This window comes from Triticum urartu, chromosome 3A (genome assembly GCF_056163025.1).
Source record: "Triticum urartu cultivar PI428250 chromosome 3A, HENAU_Tu73, whole genome shotgun sequence".
Classification (NCBI taxonomy): Eukaryota; Viridiplantae; Streptophyta; class Magnoliopsida; order Poales; family Poaceae; genus Triticum; species Triticum urartu.
This window is the reverse complement of record NC_141875.1, coordinates 475,302,037-475,321,722: the sequence shown is the minus strand read 5'-3', so window position 1 is coordinate 475,321,722 and position 19,686 is coordinate 475,302,037. Positions and strand designations below refer to the sequence as shown.

Sequence of the window (19,686 nt, the reverse complement as noted above, 5' to 3'; positions counted from 1 at the left end):
AAATTTCGGTGAAGCCCCTAGTATTCGGAAGGCCGAATTTGGGGCGCGATACACGCCTTTAAGCCGGACAGGGCCGGCCCCTCGCCCTAAGCGGCATAAGTCTTTAGGGACTCGAAAACCTCACCGAACAGCGACCAGTCTCTCACCTTATCATGACAGTCAGTTTTAGCTTTCTCTACTGAGGTGCTAAGCCCGGCAGAACCGGGGCAGAATCGCAGTAGTTCTCCTAGTGCTACCTTAGCCGATAGAGCGGAACGTAAGGTACCAAAACATAGGAGCCGGGCAAACCCAACATTTGACCAAAGACATGATTCGGAACTGATGCATATAATGCTATAAGTTCGGGGTGCCGCACTTGTGAAAGTGTTCGGACTTTTCACACCATATTGTGGGGTACGTAGGCCCCTGGTGTATTGGTCGTACCAAAGTGTACGGGTGCAAGGCGTCAGTAATGAACATATATATATATACACAACAAGAATGCAACAAAAGTCGTAATGTTATGCCTTGTTTTAAAAAAAAGGTGCGTTTAAAGCAGAATGATACAGATGGTGCGATAAGCAAAGAGTAGGACTATGTCCCTTCCAAGGGCAAGCTGAGGAATAGTATTAAATCAAATATTTCGCTCGTTATTGTAATCCACCTGGGAATTCCGTGGTGTGACGTAGCTTTCTCCCTCCTTGGTTGCTGCATCATGTGTCCGGCAGTAGTGCTGCCGGACAGGGTTTCCAGAGATTTAAGGTCCTGAAAAAGAGAAAAATAACCAAATGGGAAGCCCCTAGTGCGGTTTAAGCCGCGTCTTGGGGCGTGCCGCAGTTGTGCCCCCCTCCCCACTTGTGCCCATGGTATTTTTAGTGCGTAATTGTGTACGCGTGGCACGAGTTTCGCCGTTCGGCTGGGACTGGGGTGGGGCCGCATTGCTACACGAGCTCAGATCGCGCCAGGCGGTCTAGTTGCCGATTGCTCCGAGCGCGCTTGAAGGTGTCCGGGTTTTGAAACGCCGAACTGGTGGATTGCCTTGAGAGGCTGCTTTGCGCTTCTGCTGTGAGGGCCGCGGTGTGCTCCTCCGTTCGAAGAGAGTGCTCTGTGTTTCCATTGACTGTAATAACCCCGCGAGGTCCTGGCATCTTGAGCTTGAGGTATGCATAATGCGGTACCGCATTGAATCTCGCAAATGCGGTTCGCCCGAGCAGTGCATGATAACCACTGCGGAATGGGACTATATCGAAGATTAACTCTTCGCTTTGGAAGTTATCCGGGGATCCGAAGACCACTTCCAGTGTAAGTGAGCCTGTGCAATGGGCCTCTACGCCTGGAATGACGCCTTTAAAGGTCATTTTTGTGGGTTTGATCCTTGAGGGATCTATACCCATTTTGCGCACTGTGTCCTGATAAAGCAGGTTCAGGCTGCCGCCGCCATCCATAAGGACTCGAGTGAGGTGAAATCCGTCAATGATTGGGTCTAGAACCAGTGCGGCGAATCCGCCATGATGGATACTAGTGGGATGGTCCCTGCGATCGAAAGTGATCGGATAGGAGGACCATGGGTTGAAGTTTGGGGCGACTGGCTCCAACGCATATACGTCCCTGAGCGCACGCTTCCGCTCCCTCTTGGGGATGTGGGTTGCGTATATCATGTTCATCGTCCGCACTTGTGGGGGAAACCTCTTCTGTCCTCCGGTGTGTGGCTGCTGGGGCTCCTCCTCGTCATCGCTATGTTGCCCATTGTCCTTGTTTTTGGCAATTAACTTGCCGACCTGCTTGAACACCCAACAATCCCTGTTGGTGTGATTGGCTGGCTTTTCTGGGGTGCCGTGTATTTGACATGAGCGATCGAGTATACGGTCCAAGCTGGACGGACCCGGCGTACTTTGTTTGAATGGCTTTTTTCCGCTGACCGGGTTTAGAGCCTTTGAACCCGGCATTGACTGTCGTATCCTCGTTATTATCGCTGTTAATGTGGCGCTTATGTTTGTTGCGACGTGACCTGCTATTGCCGTCCTTGGTATCCGAAATACCATGGTTCTATGATATGTTATTACTGCGAGCCAGCCAGCTGTCTTCTCCCGCACAAAAGCGGGTCATGAGTGTCGTGAGGGCTTCCATAGATTTCGGCTTTTCCTGACCAAGGTGCCGGGCTAGCCATTCATCACGGATGTTGTGTTTGAAAGCCGCTAGGGCCTCTGCATCCGGACAGTCGACACTTTGATTTTTCTTTGTTAGGAACCGAGTCCAGAATTGCCTGGCTGATTCTTCTGGCTGCTGAATTATGTGGCTCAAGTCTTCGGCATCTGGTGGCCGCACATAAGTGCCCTGAAAGTTGTTGAGGAATGCGGCTTCCAGATCTTCCCAATAGCTGATGGACTCAGCTGGCAAGCTATTAAGCCAATGTCGCGCTGGTCCCTTGAGCTTTAGTGGGAGGTATTTGATGGCGTGTAAGTCATCACTGCGGGCCATGTGGATGTGGAGGAGGAAATCCTCGATCCATACTGCGGGATCTGTTGTGCCATCGTATGATTCAATATTTACAGGTTTGAAACCTTCTGGGATTTGATGATCCATTACTTCGTCTGTGAAGCATAAGGGGTGTGCGGCGCCTCTGTATTGGGCTATATCGTGACGCAGCTCGAATGGGTCTTGCCCGCTGTGTTCGGCCCGGCCGGATTTACTTTTACTGTATCCGGCGTGACGTTTATCGTCTCGCATAGTGGTGCGCCCCCGTGATTCATAGATCGATCTTGCATGCTTTGATTTGTCCTCCAATATGTCTCGCAGGTCTGGCGTATCTCCCCATGCCTTTTTATTTGAATGGCGTCGGGGTGCAGGCTGGGTTTTTGGCCGGAATGCCTCTCTATCGCGGCCACGAGGTGGCCGATCAGCCGCGTCATACGCTTCTTCCTCCAGCCGGGGTAGCAACCTGCATTTTGGGTAACTCTTGGAGGGGCGCTCGAGTTTATATTCCTCGGCCGCGAGGACTTCAGTCCATCTATCAGCTAGCAGATCTTGATCAGCTTGAAGCTGCTGCTGCTTTTTCTTAAGGCTATTTGCCGTAGCTATAAGCCGGAGTTTGAAGCGCTCTTGTTCGACAGGATCCTCTGGCACGACGAATTCGTCGTCGTCGAGGCTTGCCTCGTCTTCGGAGGGGGGTATGTAATTATCATCTTCCGCCTTTCCATCTGCCGCTCTCTCAGGAGGGTAGGCTCCTCCATCCTCCTGCTCTAAATCTTGCTGGAGGGGATTGTTGTTGTCTTTGGCACTATCCGGAGTGTTATTATCTCCTGTGCCGGTATCACCACTTTTGCTTTGGCGGGACTTAGAGTGGCGCCGCTGACGTCGGCGCTTGGGTTGCTTCTTGGAGGGGTCATCCTCCGCTATCTCGTCGCCATTGCCTTCTTTGGGTGTATTCACCATGTATATATCGTATGATGAGGTGGTTGTCCAGTGCCCTGTGGGCAGTGGTTCCTCTTCGTCTCCCGCATCGTCGTCCATACCGTCGATGTCTTCGGAGTCGAAGTCGAGCATGTCGGTTAAGTCATCGACAGTGACTACTAAGTGGGTGGTGGGTGGGCCGCGAATTTCTTCGTCGTCCGCATCCCAGTCCTGCCGGACATAGTTCGGCCAGGATCCTCCTGACAAGGAGAGAGACCTTAATGAGTTCAATATGTCGCCGAAGGGTGAGTGCTGAAAAATATCTACGGAGGTAAACTCCATGATCGGCGCCCAATCGGATTCGATAGGAACGGGCGCAGGCGGCTCGGAGTCCGTGGCCGGAGAAGGATCCGGTAGTTTAACAACACGGCTCTCGTGCAAGGTAAGGTCGATGTTTGGCTCGATCGCCGCTGAGGGTAAGGCCTCCGTGGCGTGGTCCATCCACCCGTCCATGGATGGCGCAACTGGCTCCGAATTGAGGGTCGGAGCGGCTGCGTGTGCGATATCCTGGACACTGTCCGATGGTAGAGCTAAATCGTACTCATCGTGACCGTGTAACGCACAAGGCAGAGGCTCGAATCCGTCGAAGATCAAGTCTCCGCGGATATCGGCCGTGTAGTTTAAGCTTCCAAACCTGGCCTGGTGGCCAGGGGCGTAACTTTCAACCTGCTCCAGATGGCCAAGCGAATTGGCCCGCAGTGCAAAGCCACCGAACACGAAGATCTGCCCGGGAGAAAAGTCTCACCCTGAACTGCATCGCTATTGATGATAGTAGGAGCCATCAAGCCTAACGACGACGACACAGAGGAACTCTCAATGAAAGCACCAATGTTGGTGTCAAAACCGGCGGATCTCGGGTAGGGGGTCGCGAACTGTGCGTCTAAGGCGGATGGTAACAGGAGGCAGGGGACACGATGTTTTACCCAGGTTCGAGCCCTCTTGATGGAGGTAAACCCTACGTCCTGCTTGATTAATATTGATGATATGGGTAGTATAAGAGTAGATCTACCACGAGATCAGAGAGGCTAAACCCTAGAAGCTAGCCTATGGTACGATTGTATGTTGTAGTTGTTGTGTCCTACGGACTAAAACCCTCCAGTTTATATAGACACCGGAGAGGGTTAGGGTTACACAAGGTCGATTACAAAGGAGGGGATATCCATATCCATACTGCCTAGCTTGCCTTCCACGCCAAGTAGAGTCCCATCCGGATACGAGACGAAGTCTTCAATCTTATATCTTCATAGTCCAACAGTCCGGCCAAAGAAAATAGTCTAGCTGTCCGGAGACCCCCTAATCCAGAACTCCCTCAGACACCCAACCCCGCACATGGGTCGGCTCAAAAGCGTGTAGGGGTGTGCATTTGTTGTCTGGATGGTATAGGAGGTCTCTCGGGCATGCCCATGTCTCGCTTGACACGAGACGTAGGGCGGCCTCGCCTGAAGGCGACCGTGGGATGGGTTGGCCCAGGCGCGCACGACGCCACAGACCACAGGCCACAACCTCCTTTTTTGTTTTTTTTCTCATTTTTTACTTTTGTTTATACTTCCAAATATTATAAATATATATATTACAAGAAACACTTTACATAAAACATTTGGAAAAAAATCAAACATTTGGCAAATATTAAATGTGTACAGGAAAAATGTTTCTCATCTATTTGAAAAATGTATAAAAAATAGACAATGTGTATGAAAATTTTGATCATGTATTATAAAAATATTAATCAAGCATCTGAACGAAATATTAATCAAGTATTTGAAAATATTAATAAAGCATTTCAAAAAATGTTAAATGTGTATATAAAAAACATTTATCATGTATACAAAACAATATAAATGTGTGTGACAAAAGTTAATCATGTATGTAAAAAATGTCAATAAAGCATTTGAAGAATGTTAATCAAGTATTTGAAAATTTCCAAACACACATTTCAAAAAAGTTAAATGTGTATAGAAAATATGTTTTCCATGTATACGAAAAAGTATACAGAAAATACATAATGTGTATGAAAAGAATGTTGATCATGTATTTTGAACATGTCAAACATGTATATAAAATGATATATGTATTTAAAATATTAAAAGTGAATTAAAATATAATGTGTTGAACATTTTGTTAATGGCAGTAAAGAAAATTCACACACAATTCACATTTTGCATACACATTAGAAACATTTATATATACATGTTTACATTTTTAATTACAAAATTAAATTTCTAAAAAATATATGTTTATTGGAGTCTACTTTTATTTACTGTACATTGGATATATTTTATACCTCAAAAACATTTTTATACACATTTCATATTTTAAAAATACATGATTAACATTTTTTCATGTAAACAAAAAGAAAACAAAGAAATCCATCAAAAATGAGAAACAAACAAAGGAAATCAAAAGATAAAAGAAAAACAAAGAAAACCACTGCAAAAAGAATGGAAGACATCAAAAACTGAGAAAGAAATAAAGAAAATAAAAAAGCCATTGAAAATAATAAAGATACAAAAAGAAATCTGAAGGAAAAAAGGAACAAAAAAAGGAAAAAAGACCAAAGACAAATGCTGAAGAAACAAAGAAAATTGAAGTATAACAAAGGAAGAAGAAAAACCAATTGATGAAATAAAGAAAACTGAAGTACAACGAAGGAAAAAACCAAAGAGAACCAATAAAAAACAAAAGGACGAAAAAAAAACAGAAACAACCAAAAAGGGAAGAGGAAAGAAAAACTACAGCAAACGAGCGAAGAGCCAGGGCTGGCCTGTAACGGTGGCATGCAGGAAGAGTTTCAGGCGAGAGAAAATTCTATATCGCATGAAGCGAGATATAAGCTCCCGCGAGGTCTCTGGTACTGCTACGTGTCGCTGGTTATAAGCGATACACGAAACATACTTACAACTCATACTCATACTCCGTACCAAGTTTCTCTGTTTTTGAAGACTGTATAATCAAAGTCGCTCATATACATAAGTATACACTTATTTTTATAAATACATATAATTTACCTCATAAGCATCTTCAAGAGACTGAACAAACACATCATCTTAAGATTGATCAAGTCGGCCACAGACGCCTTCGTCGTCGACCAAAACGTCTTCTCCGATGGACAGGGGATACCACTATTCTCCTAACCACCCAACCACGGATTGATTCGCACAATTTGTATCTAGTCGACCAACCTAGTAGGATATAGCTCGACAATAATTTTTCCACCTGATTTCTGCTAAGGTTTTCTGGATAGATTTTTTCATTTGGTATATATAAATATATTATTTTTTTCAGTCCCTTAAGAAAAGGTAATATGAACATTTTGTCATGAAATTTTCCAAAGAAAAAACATTGGTACATTTTAAAAAAATTGTTCATCGTGTACTTAAAATGTTTGCTATGCATGTAGATTATCAACGTTATTTAAAGAATGCTGGTCTATTAAAAATGTTCAATGTGTATTTACAAAAAAATTGCCATATATTAAACATATTTGTTTTCAATGTGTATTTGAATAATTCAACGTATATTTAAAAAAATTCTGAATATATTTACAAGATATTCAATGTGTATTAAAAATATTCATGTATAAAAAGGATGTTCTTGTATTTTTATTTTTATTACATTTCTTACAGAAAAGCAAGAGGAAAAAGAAATTGGAAAAGAAAAAAGAACTAGAAAATGAATAATGAAATAAAAATGAAAAACTATACGAAATAAGTACAATAATAGATGAAAGTAATTATTCTAAACATAAAACATACTCCATTCGTTCCAAAGTAAGCGTCTCAACTTTGTACTTATTTTAGGAGAAAGGGAGTAATAGGGAAGAAATGATAAAAAAAGGCCCGATATTTTTAACACAATACAATCACAATTGCTCACATACATGCACATACACACACTATATGAACTCACACACGCATACCCTATCCCTGTGAATACATCCGACATACTGAGCTGACAGAACATCTTAAGATTGACGAATTTACCACAGTCGTCTCGTAGTCGACGAGAACATATCATCTTGCTGAACGAACATCACCGGAAAGTTTGAAATAAATCTAGTAAATGGATTGGTTCTATCACAAAGAACCGTTATTCTCGTTTCACCAAAAAAGTAATTTAAAAAAAACCTGATTTTTTGCGATGTATGGTTGCGGCACGTTCTAATTTGGACGTAGCCGGCGCCCGTCTCCGCATCCTTTGGCTCGTCCCCCGATCGGGTAGAGCGTGCGCGTGACACGGCGCGGCGGTGACACGAAATTCCTCCGTTTTCCGGAAGCGGAACAGACCGCCGCGCATAAGAAACAAACCACCCCACCGACCGTTGCCTCTCCGGGAGGTGGCGCTGCGGCGCACGGCGAGAAAAGCGACCAAATCCCCCTCAGTCCCAGAAAAAGCATCCGAGAAAAGCAGAAGCCAGGCGATCGAGTGAGGACCGAGGAGCCAAAATCCAAAAGCCTCCGCATCGCACGGGAGCCGAGGCCGATCGATGGCACGACGGAAGCCGCCGGCGCAGCATGGAGCCCGGAGCGAGGACGGCCACGCCCAGTCGACGGCGCCGCCGCTGAAGCGGGGGCCGTGGACGGCGGAGGAGGACGAGGTGCTGGCGCGGTTCGTGGCGCGGGAGGGGGAGGGGCGGTGGCGCACGCTGCCGCGGCGGGCGGGCCTGCTGCGCTGCGGCAAGAGCTGCCGCCTGCGGTGGATGAACTACCTCCGGCCGGACATCAAGCGCGGCCCCATCGCCGAGGACGAGGAGGACCTCATCCTCCGCCTCCACCGCGTCCTCGGCAACCGGTGCGTGCACGTGACCTACTTCCTGAAATGCGTCTACGCAGATGATAGACTTATGGATGTCGCGGTGCACGCAGGTGGTCGCTGATCGCCGGGAGGCTGCCGGGGCGCACGGACAACGAGATCAAGAACTACTGGAACTCGCACCTCAGCAAGAAGCTCGTCGCCCAGGGCCTCGACCCGCGGACGCACATGCCGCTCGCCGCTGCTCCCGGCAAGACGGCAGCTCCTACCGACAAGACGACGGCGGCGCCGACGGTCAGACCGCCGCAACCTCTGCCCCCGCCAGCGCTTGTGCTGCCGACCTCGTCTGCCGCTGGAACTGGACGCGACGGCCGTGACAACCCAGGCGACGGAGGCAATGACGACCTCGCCGCGGCGATGAGCGTCGACGCCCATGACTTCGAAGGTTTCGGTGATCAGCTTCTCGCCGACTACGCTGCTTCCCGCGGAGTCTTCAACGACGTGATGGGGTGTCCAATGGTGGACGACGACACCTTCACCTCGTTCCTCGATTCCTTGATGAATGAGCGCCAGTTGGCTGCTGATCACAAGGTTGGCGCTATCTAGCTGATGCAGATTTACAATGCACTGTAGTAATCGCGAATCAGCTGACTAGCGAAATAAGTTGATTGATGATGGGCAGATAGTACAAACTGCGTACACATGAATTGCTTAATGTGATGAAGGGGTCTGGTGACGTTTGTTTGTGACTTTGTGTGATGAATATCAGTACTACGAGGATGTAATGTAATGTATGGATTGCACAGACATAAGATTTGTAGAAGGTGCGAATTAATCAATGTGTTCACCTGCTACTCATGTGGCCTGCTGGCGAGTGCCGACCGAGTGGCCAAAATAGAGCAGGTGCAGCTCATAAGCCTGCAGGTCCATCCGTCTACATATGGTCGAGAGAGACTCGAGACGCGTACTACAGCTCATCTTTGTGACAACGCGTGCCTCCGTTGCATTTTGCCATACCCGTGGGGTGGCCTGTCCGAATTGATTCTGATGTCGACTGAATTCAGGAAAGGAATACCCCGGATCTTTCTTCTCAGGGTTCACCAGAGATTCAGATTGACCGTGCAACTCAATGCGGGTACGCAGGATAGATATATCAGCGTGTACATACATGTGCAAGCAAAGAAAAAACCCAAATAATAAATGTCATACGTATGGCACGAAGTAACAAAGGATTCACACATACACAAAGGAAACACCGACTGTTCATGCCGGGCGCATGCATAGACCGTATGTGAAATGTGAGTATCACAACAGGACAATGTGAACATGAACAAAGAATCCAGGAATACAAACCGGAACGCACATCGTAATAAATAAATTACCAACAGAGAAGAAGATTTTACCTTTTAATTGAGCAGCATGCAGGCCATCCATCCATCCATCCATGCTCCTGGGAAAAGGCTTCAAGTTGCGTGGCTGTTACTTCCCCAGCAAACTGGTTTAGCAAGAGGAGCGTAGAGGCATCGGCACTGTACGTGAGGAGCTCCGGCGCTATATAGCAAGGGGGGCGTCTGCGAATTTACACACCGTTGCGACCGGCCGTCGTCCAAATGGACTGTCAGGTTGGAACCAACAAACAAAATTCGGGCGGGCTACTTTATTCTTCTTCTTTTTGCGGGGAGGCTACTTTATTCTCTCCTGTGTTACAATTAAACGAAACTATTCGATTTGACGCGTGAAATTATAGTAGTACATGGGATTGACCGGTAGCTGCAAAGTTTGTGATTTTCCAAACGGATAGACGTATTATCTGAACTACGATTGACCTTGACAGTTGACACAGCTGAAGTCTGAAGCACCCGAAAGTACGCCTTCGCAGGGCGTTGACGTAGACATACGGCTTCCCGTCTTCAGGGAGCTGGTTACGTAGAGCTTTCGTTCCGCTTTCAGCGCCTAGACCGGTCCCTTTGTCCGGTGGAGTGCCGCGCGCGGCGAGGGGCTGTGGGAGGAGATGGCCTTCGCCTCGTCGCTAGTGGCGCCGCTGCCCCCGCCGCCTCCTGCCGCGAGGGCGGGGTGGAGGCGCGCGAGGGCGGCCCCTCGGCGGCTCGTCCTGGCGGCATCCAGCCGAGGCGGCGGCTCGGCCCCGGCCCCGCCGACGTTCGACCGGCTGCGGGAGCAGCTCCTCCAACTCCACGCCGAAGCCGACCTCACCCAATCCAAAGGTATACTAACTCCTCAACTCCATCGCCATGGCTGCGTTCTTCTTCAGGAAACTGGGATGCTGAGTCCGTAGCAGGAGCTTGTGTATTTCATTCTACATATTTGTGCTACTCTAAATTACGGACAATGATTGCGATTCCAAAGATTGCAGTATGTCTCGCTAATCTCTATTACTACATACTATGTTCGGGTCTAGGGATCGTAAAAGCGAGTTTGAGTCCGGCGCTCTGTGGATAGGGGCACACCATAGTTGTTGCACTGCACTAGTGCACATTTTATTTCTAGAATACTCACTGCACCAAGTGCACAACATCCTTTTTACTGACTGTGTTTTTTTTTCTTGTAGCAAATAGTGCTCGGGTGAGGCTTGTGCGGTTGACCGAGGCCGCTGAGAATCTTAAGAAGAGAGCCGTGGTCAGTGTTCGGATGGGCAGAGAGAATGAGGCAGTGGAATTACTTGTGCAGAAGAAGAAGTTGACCAATGCTTTGGAGAACATAAAGGAGCGCATTGAGCTGCTTGACAAGCTTTCCGCAAAGATTAGTGAGGTGATGACATGTTCTTTCTATCATCATGTGATATATATATATATATATATATATATATATATATATATATGATATTTTTTGGTTCTTAACATTGATTTTTTTAACTTGTACCAAAACCCCATGATACTTTGCCGAGTCATACTTAATTAGACAATGTCACACTGTTCTTGTGATCATTCTGCTGATTACATCACTTACGAATTTTACAAGCTTTTCCTTCAAATAACAACTAACGCATAAATGACATCTCACATAAACCATTCCCACTCAGGAAATTTTCTCCAAATTTCATCCGTCTATATATCTGAAACATTGTTTGTTGTATCCAGGTTATTTCGGTGAAGCAGAATATGTTAATTGAACACGCGTTGCGTCCAGGGACGACTAATGTTGAGGACTCCAATGACCATATAAGGGTGTTCTCCGGTAAAATTGATGATCGGGTGGATGAGACTAGTGATTCAAACTTGGCTGGCCACTCCAAGAGAAGTGAACTTCAGATGGCTGATAGCTTCACATTCTCCAAGGATCACGACCCAACAAACATCATGGATGATCATTCTGCATATGATGATTTTGTGCAGCATATTGATTCACAGCTGAGTTCATTACAATGTGAAATTGATCACTACACCAGTTCCCAATTAGCAAAAGAGTTGGACACTCAGCAGTCTATAAATGACAAGTTGCACAAATTGTCAACCATATTGAAGCTTATAACTGAAACTAGAGAAAGGTTAGTCTTGAAGGAGGTGTACGAAAAGTCACAAATGCACTAATATATGTTCTGTATCTGGCTTTTCTTGGCATCCCCAAACCGAATATGCTTGAGCTTCATTACAGAAACTAACTTTTCCAGGATTGCGAAGATTTCGGATAACACAGTAAGTGAGAGTGGATCTGATGGCTTGAGATGATGGCAAACTACAAAACATTGAATTCATCATGTCAAGCTCTGTCTCTTTCTTTGGTAAGTTGTCCCATTGCTTTAATTACACTGCACAAAACTCGTACTATCCAGTTCTTCCCTGTATCCTTAATTACATATCCATACAATCCGGGTGAGAAAATATGTAAAGAAACCCTGAAGTTGTTGCTATGACCAACCATATTACAAGAAATACGGCTCCAAGTTCAATTGTATACGACAATGTACGACTCCAAGATCAACAGTGATAGACAGTGTTTCTTCTACTTGTAATATGGAAGGGTATTAAATAGGTCACGTGTACATGTTCAGATGATATCTATCATTGAAGTATGATATATTTCTCATAATACATACTCATAAGTTTCCAATTATGTCAGCAAGAGCAACATTTCCACATTTTGCAAGGCCTAGCTGATCAAACTGGTCTGAGATCATCGTGACATCTTTCTCGTCGATCTTCCCCATCTCTTTCAGCTTGTAGATCATAAAATCTGATTTGCTGTTGCATATGGAGAAGGCAATCACACGTTAATCACATGTGAAGTAGCTTGCTTGAACGTAAAAGGCATAGTTGCCCTGTAAGACATAGTAACATACTTTTAAATTAATTTAATGAGAAGAAAGATGTAGAGGTTGTGACGAACTGATGAAAAGTAACTTCCATGTAAGTTTTTGAGGTGTCAATGCATATCACAAGTATATTTATTGTTTCCTTGCGTGTTTGGTAAAAGACTAAAAGGAATGAGAAATTATTAGCTCTTTGTCGTGCAAGAAGAAAGATCATATCATCAGATAAATTTAATTTCCAGATAAGGAAATAATATGATGTAATCATTGGATACGAGATAAGCAGCAGAGTAGAAGCGCATGTTAAGTACAAAATTCCTTGACATGGTAATTGATGGAAAATTTACAATACCTTACAGCTGCATTGTTATCAAGGTCTGCAGCAAGCGGCTCATTGTCCATTTTCTTCTGGAGGATCCATTTTGTAGTTCGTCGGTTCCTTCTGTCCATCCTTAGATCCGTTAGGAACAAGAATGCTTTGCCAACTGCCAACGTGCTCACCAACAGACACACAGTCGCGGAGAGCCTTCCAGCTGTAGTTGAGAAGCCATAATCCCCATATCCAACTGTTGTCACAGAAATGACTGATAAATAGAAGCTGTCAATCCAATTTAGGCCCTCCACCTCATGTACTATGATTGTACAAATTGAGATAGTCCCTGCAACAACGCCTAGTGCAAGTAGTACTTTCATCTTCCCTCTTGACCTTTTCTTTTCAGCATCGATCATGTATGTGTCAAATACCCTGTTCAGCTTATTGTCATCCATTGTGCTAAGTAGGACTGTTCTCTGCTTGTCTAGCACATTTGTCAACAGTCCATTTAGCATAATGTCAACAAAGCGAACACCTATTAGTAGAAACAAGCATGTGAACACCTTTGTGAAGGTAGTGCAAGGGACTATGTCACCATACCCAATGGTGCACAAGCTTATGATGGTGAAGTACAGGGCATCCACTAACTTAAACGTGGATTTCCCCTTGAAGCCTTCAACATTTGTCATGTACACCGTGACTCCTATTGAGATGTATAGGATGACACTAACAATAGCTTGCCTTGTAATTGATGGTGTGTATTGTGCAGAAGGGCTTTGCTTGCCAAGCTCATGTGCACAGGGAGCTTCTTTGATTGATGTGAATATAGAAGGTGAAGAATGCACCCGCTGTAAAGTCGGCGTGGATACTATATTGGTGTTTTCATTAGTGGCTGGAGGATGATTGAGAGTACTGAGGCTAGCTTTGACATTAGTGTCTGGATGAAAGGAAGGTGCACACCTGTTTGGGACATCGCATGATTTGCTTCTGTCTTGCTTGGAGGAAGAATACTTCTGATTACGCTGGAATAGAGGCAGCAGAGGCTCCTCCATGGAAGACATATTTGAGCTAGGATTCATGAGCTTGCAGTTCTCAGGTTGGGGTATCATCACTTTATATACATGGTGGTTCTGCTGAGATCTAGACAATGGAAGCGGTAACCATCAGACAGTCAACCAGGGATGTACACTTCCCTGGTGTTTCTGAGGTGAAAAGATCTTGAAGCATATCATTCTTATTTATTCCAGCATTTAAATCATGTAGTTTCTAGTATCTTGCATAGTTGTTGATACAAGAGGCAACTGATGAAAGGGACAGAAAGGGTGGGCATATTCGTTCCTTCTTATCTGACACTTTCTTTTGATATCAGAAACTAAATTACTAGGTTCATCTCCAAAATTAAAACGGATTTGCTATACTGTGAATTCCCACCTCTTGCTCTCCTTTCTTTGCGGGGGATTCTCACTTCTATCCTTTAGTAACACTGCAAACTTTATGCTGAGCGATTTTGGATTTGTAGTGCATCATTCTGTATGCTCCGGTTAAGGGTGATCTTCGTGTTCCCTGTGTTGTTGCAGGAGTAACCATGCACTGGCTCGCCACTTGCTGCACGTGCGCTAATTAGGTTCTCCAACATTAAATTTCGTGTTACATTTTGGTGCAGGTACCAAGTTGACAATGGCTTATCAACCTTCTGATCTTGCAAGTTGGTCCTCCGCTCTCTGGGGTGATCCATCGGAATTAAGGCAGTGCCATATTCTGCAGGACTCCGTTCTGCAACTGGAGTGTGGACATGTCAATTTCTTGTGGTGCTCAGATCTTGTTGTCGGTGAGGGAGGTACAATTGCGCCGCCTAAAAGCTTCTCGAGCTGAAGGAACTTGGTTCCGGGTCATCTATGTCTCTTCGAGTGGTCGGTGTCTGTATGGATCATACGATCTGGACAGAAGGCTGTAGGCAAAACTGTACGACTTCGTGCAGATTTTACCGAAGACTGGAAGATTTAGAGGTCCCAACTCCGAAGCAAGCAGTCGAGCTTCTGACATAAATGTACATAATGAGACTGCGCCATGAATATCTTTATCCTGTATCCAGAGTTTGTGGCCACATCACTCATTTTATAGGCTCCTGTGTAAAAGTAGGTGCCGAGAAATTAGTTTTCCTGAATAAAAAGTTAAAAGCGTTATACTTACTATAAGGATGAACATATATGCTTGTGTTAGCCTGGACAAGACTTCCAACTATTTTTTCCCCTTTCAGATTATATCATGAGGTTCGACCCAAATGATAAAACATGTAAAAATTGTGCGACCAAACAGAATTATCATTGGACCCTCCAAACCCAGCCCATGTGAGACTTTGGCGCTTGTATGCGTGAGGCATGTTGGATATGACATGCCGGACCCACCCCAAGGCCCTCCAAATTTACCAAACCAAACTCTCTCGATCGATCGATCGATCGATCGATCGATTGCGACTGTCCTCCCTTTCCCGTGTCTGCACCGTCACACTTCTCCACCCCTTGCTCCACGTTCGTGTCGCTGACCTCCTCCTTCGCCCTAGCCATCAACACGCTCTCCATTGTCCGCCTGCGACATGGAGAATGGCTCTGCGGAGTCCGTCGGGGTCCCTCCCGTCGTGAACAAGGTGGACCGTCGCCCAGAATGTTTACCACCACCATCAAATTAAGAAAAAAACATTCACTTTGTCCCATTATTGGGTGGTGTTGAATGGGAAATCGAAGTGGTGCACCCTCTATGGAGATCTCAAGAACCCCGCCAAGAAGATGAAGAACAACAATGGCTCAAGCTCTCATCAATCCATTGGATCAGATGACGATGATGATTCAAGTGGAGGGGCAGATGGACAAGGGATCATTCCAAATAGGAATAGACACATGGGAAGAAGTGGCAGGAGGATAGCTCACGCGTGACGGCACGACAAGTAAAATGTCCGCCACATGGACGAACATCTTTTCCAATAAGGGGGAGACATTGGTGAAAATGGAGGAGCAAATAGAGGAGAAGGAGGAGAGGTACAGACTCTTCTTGGATGTGCAAAGAAAGATGATGGAGTTCAACCGGGAGAGGGTGCGGGAGAGGTTGAGCATTGAGAGGGAGGGAATAGACATGGAGAAGCAAGAGAAAAGGAAAAATGGGAGCTTGAAAAGGCGAAGTCATTGAAGACAATTGAGATTGAGAAATAGATGGTGAGGCTTGCCAGGGTCATAGAGGAGTCGATGATCATGTTGCATGACACTAGTTTCTTGGATGAAGAAAGCAAGAGGCGGTTCCTCAACAAAAAGGAGATCAAGAGCGCAACAACGGAGGCGGTCGATTCATTTGTTTATCACCTATGTATGAAATGTTCAATTTTATTTTGGTTTGTGTTCTTTTTCGAGAGTACGCCAATTGCATGCCTTACTTTTATAGAAGAGAGCATAATATGTTACAAGAGTATTAGGCGAGGTGCGAACAACCACGTCTAAAAACACACTCCACACTAACAAATGGAAACCTAGCTTCTCTCTCACAAAACGCTGTAAACCACCCACACTATTGTGTGACCTCATCAAGTCCTTGATCTCTTCTAAGATGTTGAAGGCAAGGGTGTGAGGACCCACTTGTTGCTCCGGTCTGTTAAACACTCGGGCATTACGTTGCTTTCATAAGGACCATGCCAAGCGAATCACCAAGGAGTCGAAACCTCTCTTGTCATCTCTGGTGAACATCACCCCCTGGACTTACCACCAATCCATGAAAGTGCCAGTGGTCTGTGGGATCTCTGCAGGCAGATGCAGAGTATCGAAGCACAAGTGCCAAGTTTCTCTCGCATAACTGCAGTGTTGAATTGTGATTTATTTTGGTTTGTGTTGAATTCTTGAATTGGTTTATGTTGAATTGCTGATTTATTTTGGTTTGTGTTAATTGTTGAATTGGTTGTGTGATATATAATCTACGTGCATGTGTTTATGTAAATGAGGGTTGTGCTTGCCCGGGAGGAAATTAAGGATCTTCACTTTCATGTGTTTATTGCCGAGAATGAAACCACAATCAGCTAGCTCCCAACAGGTCACCCATTTCTTGAATATTAGGGAGAAAGCGACTTCACTTTCTTAGCAAAAGAGACTATCTAGAGAATAGTGGACATAGATACAACTCGGTCCAACTAGTCAAATAGACAACATGAGGGCCATTTGGGCCTACCCAGGGTAACACACCCAAACAATTGGGCGGTTTGGGAGGGACTTGGGCTTCACCTTTGGAATGGGCTCTGTCTCGCTCGAGCACGGGCGGGGCGTCGCTATAGCCGGCGCCTCCTATTTGGCGTGTAGGTCGTTCTTACCCACTACAACATCTAATTCTTTCTTGGGTCGTCCCATTTCAGACTCCTTCCTCATAGGGTTTGGGAAGGTTCTAGAACATTCGCTGATTTTTTTCGTTTTCCTTTGTTTTTTGTTTTTCTTTATTTTTATTTTTATTTTTTGTATTAGCGAGAATTTTAAAAATGTTCATAATTTTAAAAATACCCTTCCATATTACAAGTAGAAGAAACACTGTCTATCACTGTTGATCTTGGAGTCGTACATTGTCGTATACAATTGAACTTGGAGCCGTATTTCTTGTAATATGGTTGGTCATAGCAACAACTTCAGGGTTTCTTTGTAAATACGGTTGTAAACATTGTAAACATTTTTCTAAAACACACGGACATTTTTTGAATGGGCAAATATTTTTCGAATCAATGAATTTCGGAAATTAGGGGAACAACTTTTTTAGTTCATAATTTTTTACTTATTTTATGAACCTTTTTGAATCAGTGAACATTTATTGAATTGATGATCATTTTAGAATTTTGTGAACATTTTATAAAACTTACTGAACAATTTTGGAATTTGTGTACATTTTTTGAATACATGAACATTTTTTGAATATCATTTTTTGGTAAAATCACGAATATTTATTAATAATGCGGAAAATTTATGATTTATTGAACATTTTTATCTAAATGAAAATTTAAAAAAAATAAATTGAGACATGTTGAAATCCTAAATTATTTAAAATAGGAAAAAAAATCGAAAATAAAAAATAAAATAAAAAAATAAATTGAAAAATAGAGCGCCCTGCACATGGGCCAGCCCAAAAGGGTGCAACGGGGGAGCGACGGGTATAAGGAGGCCCCGCTATAAGGCAAACCCGCGCTGCAGGCGCCGATTTCTACTGTTTCTGCAACCGGCGCCTGCAGGCGTGTTAGGTGGCCCGGCCAACTTAGGTTCTTTTTGTTTGTGTTTACTCCCGCAAAAAAAGGCATGTTGGACATGATTCAAACCCGCGACCCACCTGACCACGTTAGGCTGGGGCAACCACCCCAACGGGGTTTGTCAAAACTGTACGTTCTCCTTCTTTTAATCTTTATTTTCCCTTGTTCTTTTTCTTTTTTCCTTTTCTTTTGTCATCCTGGTTCATTGAATTGTTTGCAAATACGTGAACTTTTCTTTTTAATCGACACTTTTTAAAATCGATGGACTTTGCCTGAAATTTGATGAACTTTTTTCAAATCAATGAACTTATTTTAAAATTTGTGAACTTTTTTCCAAATAGAGAACTTCTTTTCAAATTGGGTGATTTTTTTTTGAAAATTGGTGAACTTACTTATAACTTCGGTGAACTTTTTATGAAATTGATTAACTTTCTTCAAGTTTGATGAACTTTTTTTCAAATTTGATGGACCTTTTTCAAATTTGATGAACTTTTTTCGCATTTGATGGACTCTTTAAAAAAATTCTATTAGCGTTTTTTACAAAATTGATGAACTTCTTTTACATTTTGTGAACTTATTTCAAAATCAGATATTTTTTTAAATAGGCAGACTTTTCTTATCAAATTGGATGAACTATTTCAGAAACGATGAAGTTTTCCAATTCGTGAACTTTTTTCAAAATTTGATGAACTTCGTTTCATAAAAAATCTATAATGTAAGTTGTACTGCGTGATAAATAACGCGGCTACAATAGTTCTTAAGGAATTCGCGTTACTATTAGTCACAGCCGTCTAGAGGCTGTAGTGGTTAGTTGAACCATCGTTCGAAGCAGCAAACGCAAGTTTGAGTCCTGGTACTCGCATGTTTTTGCGGGTCCTTTTTCGCAAAACAGTTTCTGTGCTGGTGGATCCGTGGGCCGGCCCACTTGGCGTTGCTGTAGGCGCCGGTTGACTTCCGCGGCGCGAAACGCGCGTAATAGAAGCTCCCCCGCTCTTCCGCGGCGCCGAGCACGCGTAATAGGAGTTCCTCCGCTGTAACCTACTTGCTGCGAGTAGCACAGCTTGTCTGGGCACCCCTATTCCTCGCCTTCAGCGAGTGTAACTCCCCACTCGCTGAATGTAACTCCCCACTTGCTGAAGGGAGCGAGCAATATGTGCCGGCCCACACGCGAGCGAGGCCACTGCCTGTTTTCTGTTTTTTTACTACGTTTTCATTTTTGTACTTTTGTTTATACTTTAAAATATTTTAAATATATATATTGCAAAAAAAACTCTACGAAAAACATTTGGAGAATGTTGAATAAGTATTTGAAAATGTTGAACATGTATTTGAAAAATGTTATCAAGCATTTAAAAAAATGTGTGGCTTGAAGGCCGCATGCAAGTTCTTTAATTTTTAGAGAGTATGTGTTAGTACGAGTTCGCGCTATCAACTTATTTATTCTTTCTCGTTTGAACAAGTATTTTAAAAATGTTAATGTAGCATTTGGAGAAATGTTGAACAAGTATTTGAAAATTTTGAACAAGTATTTGAAAAATGTTAATCAAGCATTTTAGAAAATGTTGAACAAGTATTTGAAGAGATGTTGAACAAGTATTTCAAAAAATGTTAATCAAGAATTCAAAAAATATTAAACAAGTATTTAAAAAATGTTGAACAAGGATTTAAAAAATT

At 44.1% G+C, this 19,686-nt stretch overlaps 3 protein-coding genes across 5 annotated transcripts; 2 read left to right on the top strand and 1 right to left on the bottom strand.

Moving 5' to 3' along the window:
* The first annotated feature begins 7,631 nt into the window (after positions 1-7,631).
* LOC125544461 (uncharacterized) lies at positions 7,632-9,032 on the top strand. The gene is made up of 2 exons (XM_048708164.2): positions 7,632-8,217; positions 8,292-9,032. Exons 1-2 carry the CDS (start codon positions 7,913-7,915, stop codon positions 8,782-8,784), a joined length of 798 nt encoding a protein of 265 aa, XP_048564121.2. The 5' UTR covers positions 7,632-7,912; the 3' UTR covers positions 8,785-9,032.
* A 1,103-nt stretch (positions 9,033-10,135) lies between these two features.
* LOC125544460 (forkhead-associated domain protein) lies at positions 10,136-14,944 on the top strand. Of its 2 annotated transcripts, XM_048708161.2 has the most exons (6): positions 10,136-10,400; positions 10,745-10,944; positions 11,274-11,680; positions 11,804-11,914; positions 13,525-13,962; positions 14,419-14,944. In XM_048708161.2, exons 1-4 carry the CDS (start codon positions 10,190-10,192, stop codon positions 11,859-11,861), a joined length of 876 nt encoding a protein of 291 aa, XP_048564118.2. In that variant the 5' UTR covers positions 10,136-10,189; the 3' UTR covers positions 11,862-11,914; positions 13,525-13,962; positions 14,419-14,944. The 2 variants fall into 2 exon arrangements, with proteins under 2 accessions (XP_048564118.2, XP_048564120.2); XM_048708163.2 differs by lacking the exon at positions 13,525-13,962.
* On the bottom strand, positions 12,230-14,144 carry LOC125544459 (two-pore potassium channel 3-like). Of its 2 annotated transcripts, XM_087547397.1 has the most exons (3): positions 13,932-14,144; positions 12,795-13,888; positions 12,230-12,374 (listed from the first exon to the last, which is right to left on the bottom strand). In XM_087547397.1, the coding sequence occupies exons 1-3, from the start codon at positions 13,980-13,982 to the stop codon at positions 12,230-12,232; spliced, it is 1,290 nt and encodes a 429-aa protein (XP_087403523.1). In that variant the 5' UTR covers positions 13,983-14,144. The 2 variants fall into 2 exon arrangements, with proteins under 2 accessions (XP_087403523.1, XP_048564117.2); XM_048708160.2 differs by lacking the exon at positions 13,932-14,144 and having other exon boundaries at positions 12,795-13,864.
* Positions 14,945-19,686: the final 4,742 nt, after the last annotated feature.